The sequence below is a fragment of the Galeopterus variegatus genome, unplaced genomic scaffold (assembly GCF_000696425.1).
Source record: "Galeopterus variegatus unplaced genomic scaffold, G_variegatus-3.0.2 Scaffold3473, whole genome shotgun sequence".
NCBI lineage: Eukaryota > Metazoa > Chordata > Mammalia > Dermoptera > Cynocephalidae > Galeopterus > Galeopterus variegatus.
Genome location: NW_007729584.1, coordinates 270,870 through 273,933, shown reverse-complemented (window position 1 = coordinate 273,933; position 3,064 = coordinate 270,870). Strand labels below are relative to the sequence as shown.

Below are 3,064 nucleotides of genomic sequence, written 5' to 3'. Positions count from 1 at the left end.
ATCCTTAAAGGAATACAGGCACCTTCTCAATGGTCACCGGTGAGAAGAAAAGAAAGAGACAGAGACAAATACATAGATGAGAAAGCAAAGAGAAATAAAACCTAGTAGTGATTTCCTGCAGTTACATTGGGGCTACCAAGTCCTTTCAGAATTGGGAAGTAGTGGCTAGTATTTTCAAACTAAGAAATATGTACCAAAGTCTTAACTTTGCTTTGGAAATTTGACGGCTTTATAGGAATAATGAAATGCTTTACTTTTCAGAAATTCATTTTGGAGCTATAAGGCAGCCTATCTATCAATTTATATCGTTATAAGCTTAAAAGTCATTGAAGTTCAAAAGCTGTTCGGCTCATCTCAAAGCTTTGGGATGATAAAGTTGCTCCATTCCACTGTATCTGTGACTAGCTTGGAAATAGTTTTCGGTACTTAGTATGTTTAGAATTTAAGCTGAAAGGACTCCAAAGAGATCACCAGTCTAATTTCCTTTTCACAGTAGTGGCAGAGACACCCACTGCTTGCTCAGTGTCACTCACTGGGCTAGTGGTCAGTGGCAGACCCAGAACTAGGTCTCCTATCTACTGGCTTCTCCAGATCCCAGCTCCTTGCCCCACACCACAGCTGTATTTCCCAAAGGAAGAGCCCATAATAACCACCTCATCCAATCTGCTTTGCTTGTCTTAAAATGTAACACTGTACATATGGTGTTCTATCAGAAAAGGTACTCAATCACCATATCATTCCCCACTCAGAAAACTTCTCGTGGTTCTGCATGCTGAAAGAACAGAGGGTAAGCAGTGTTTGTCTGGGAGTCAAGACCCTCAGGCTCCAACCTGCCTTTCTGGCTCCATCCCTGTCTCCAATGCACAACTTATACTAAATGACTCACAGGGTCCTCTATATACCCCATGCTTTCCCAGGGTCTCCCTGCCCACCCCATCTGTGTCTTCTGAACATCCTCCAAAGGCCACCACAAATGGCAGCTCCTCTATGAAATCTTCAGTGATCTTTCCAGGTTTTAGGATTCAGTTCCACAGCTCTGGGAAACCTTCCTCAACTCAAGAGCATGTACATTCTGCCCTGTATCACCACTATCTGTGGGCCTGCCTGCACTCTAGCTGTAAACTCTCTTGGGGTAGAGAGGGTATCTTACTCATTCACCACTGTACCTACTGTAACACATGGTATTTGCACAGAAGGATACTCAGTGGATATTTACTGAAGTTATTTTATTACTCCAGAGGCATATGAGGACAGAAAATATACTCTACTACAAAGTTAAATAAAGCTATATTAACAACTCAGGTATTTTTTGTAATGTTTTTCCAACTTGAATTTCCTTGGCTTGTTTCTCAATTCAGATAACATGGAAAGAGGCCACTTAAAATGCCCTCTCTTACCAAGTTTCAAACTATTAGCTCTACAAGGGCAGAGACCATGCACACTTGATTCACTGTTGCATCCACAGCATGAAGCAATGTACCTGAGACATTCTAGACCCTTTAAAAAAGATTTGATGAATCAAAGAACGAACTATCTTATATCATTCTGTAGTTTACACATGTGTAGAGTGCTTCCCATGTGAACTGAATTCACATGCATGGTTTCTCTTGGATTGACTTGTAATCCTTTTTGTGTATAATAGGTCTGAGAACTTATACATGGCCATTTCTGTCTTTCCCTCTGTGCTGTCCTATAAATGTCCCAAAAAGTCAGGAGAGAAGACTGGGGCATAATCAATTAGGGGGGAAATAAGGCTGCACATACAACATTTCAGTACATCCTCTAAGTGGTGCAAACACTTAAACTCTCATATAACTCCAGGAACCAGGTACTAACAAAAGTATTGCCTGACTTAGCCCTTATATCTCTTAGGGTCCACAGATAGATGAGGATAAAAACCAACTTAAGGTAATAATATACTGCATTGTGTCTACAGGTAGGCACAAACTAAAATTTAGAGATGAAAGTGGCCATAAATACCATCTAGTCCAGTATCTTTCTTTTTTTTTTTTTTCCTTTTTGTCTTTTTTACTGACTGGTAACGGGATCGCAACCCTCGGTGTCGCGCCCGTACCGGGGACCAGCAACGGGATCACAACCCTCGGTGTCGCGCCCGTACCGGGGACCAGCAACGTGATCGCAACCCTCGGTGTTGCGCCCGCACCGCGCTCAGCCAGTGAGCAGGAACCGGTCTCCACATGGGATCCGAACCCTCGGCGGGAGCGCCGCCACGCTCCCAGGCGGCACACTCTCCAGTGCACCACTGGGCCGGCCCAAGTCCAGTATCTTTCAAACTGGACTCCCTGGCATCCCCTCAGGGCCTGAGGGTAACAGTAAAGCCTCTTCCTTTCAACAAACTGCTTGGCTCTTATTTATTCAGATTCGAAAAAAGGGCATTCCTGCTTTTAAATAAAAGTTTGGAAATTACGAATGTATACTATTATGTAAAAAAAAAAAAAAAGCTAAGCAGAGAGCTGTCAAGCTGAACTAGGAGTGGAATCCTGGAGTTCTAGAATCAGCTTTTTGAAGACAATCCTGATCGTGGCTGAGACGGACACATGGAAACCACCATTTCAACGGTTCCCCTTACTATATACAAAGGAGGAAGCAGACCAGAAGTTAAGAGGTCTGCCCTGGGCACAAGGCAGGCTGATAGCAGGGGCTGAGACTAAGCCTTACGGTCCTGCTGCCTACCCAGCACTCATTCCTCCTCTCATGATCTCCTCCCCCTACCCTGCAAAACATCCACGCATGTGCATTACCTGCCTTGTACCTGGAATACTAAGTTGCAACCATAGGAGTCCAGATGACAGGGTGTATGGGCTCCCAGGGAGCCGATCCACAACGTACTTTCTTGTCCATTTCTTCCAGGAAACCCAAAGTCAGACCATCTCACATCCTATTTTGAAATAAAGTTACAATCCATCAAGAACCAACCCACTCCTCTGTATGCTAGAGTTGCACATTTTCACTTGCACATCTGTTTTCTGGCACTTGGAATATTTTCTTATACAAAATGCTACAGACGGAGGAGGTTAGGTTTCCAGGCAATTCAAGAAATCTT

At 43.7% G+C, this 3,064-nt stretch overlaps 1 protein-coding gene across 2 annotated transcripts in view; it reads right to left on the bottom strand.

Moving 5' to 3' along the window:
* Positions 1-3,064, bottom strand: part of HSPBAP1 (HSPB (heat shock 27kDa) associated protein 1) — a 61,598-nt gene that overhangs the window by 6,854 nt on the left and 51,680 nt on the right. For both annotated transcript variants that reach the window (XM_008585154.1, XM_008585155.1), the window contains exon 4: positions 2,763-2,899. In XM_008585154.1, the coding sequence (XP_008583376.1) occupies positions 2,763-2,899 (137 nt within the window). The remainder of the gene's footprint in view (positions 1-2,762; positions 2,900-3,064) is intronic.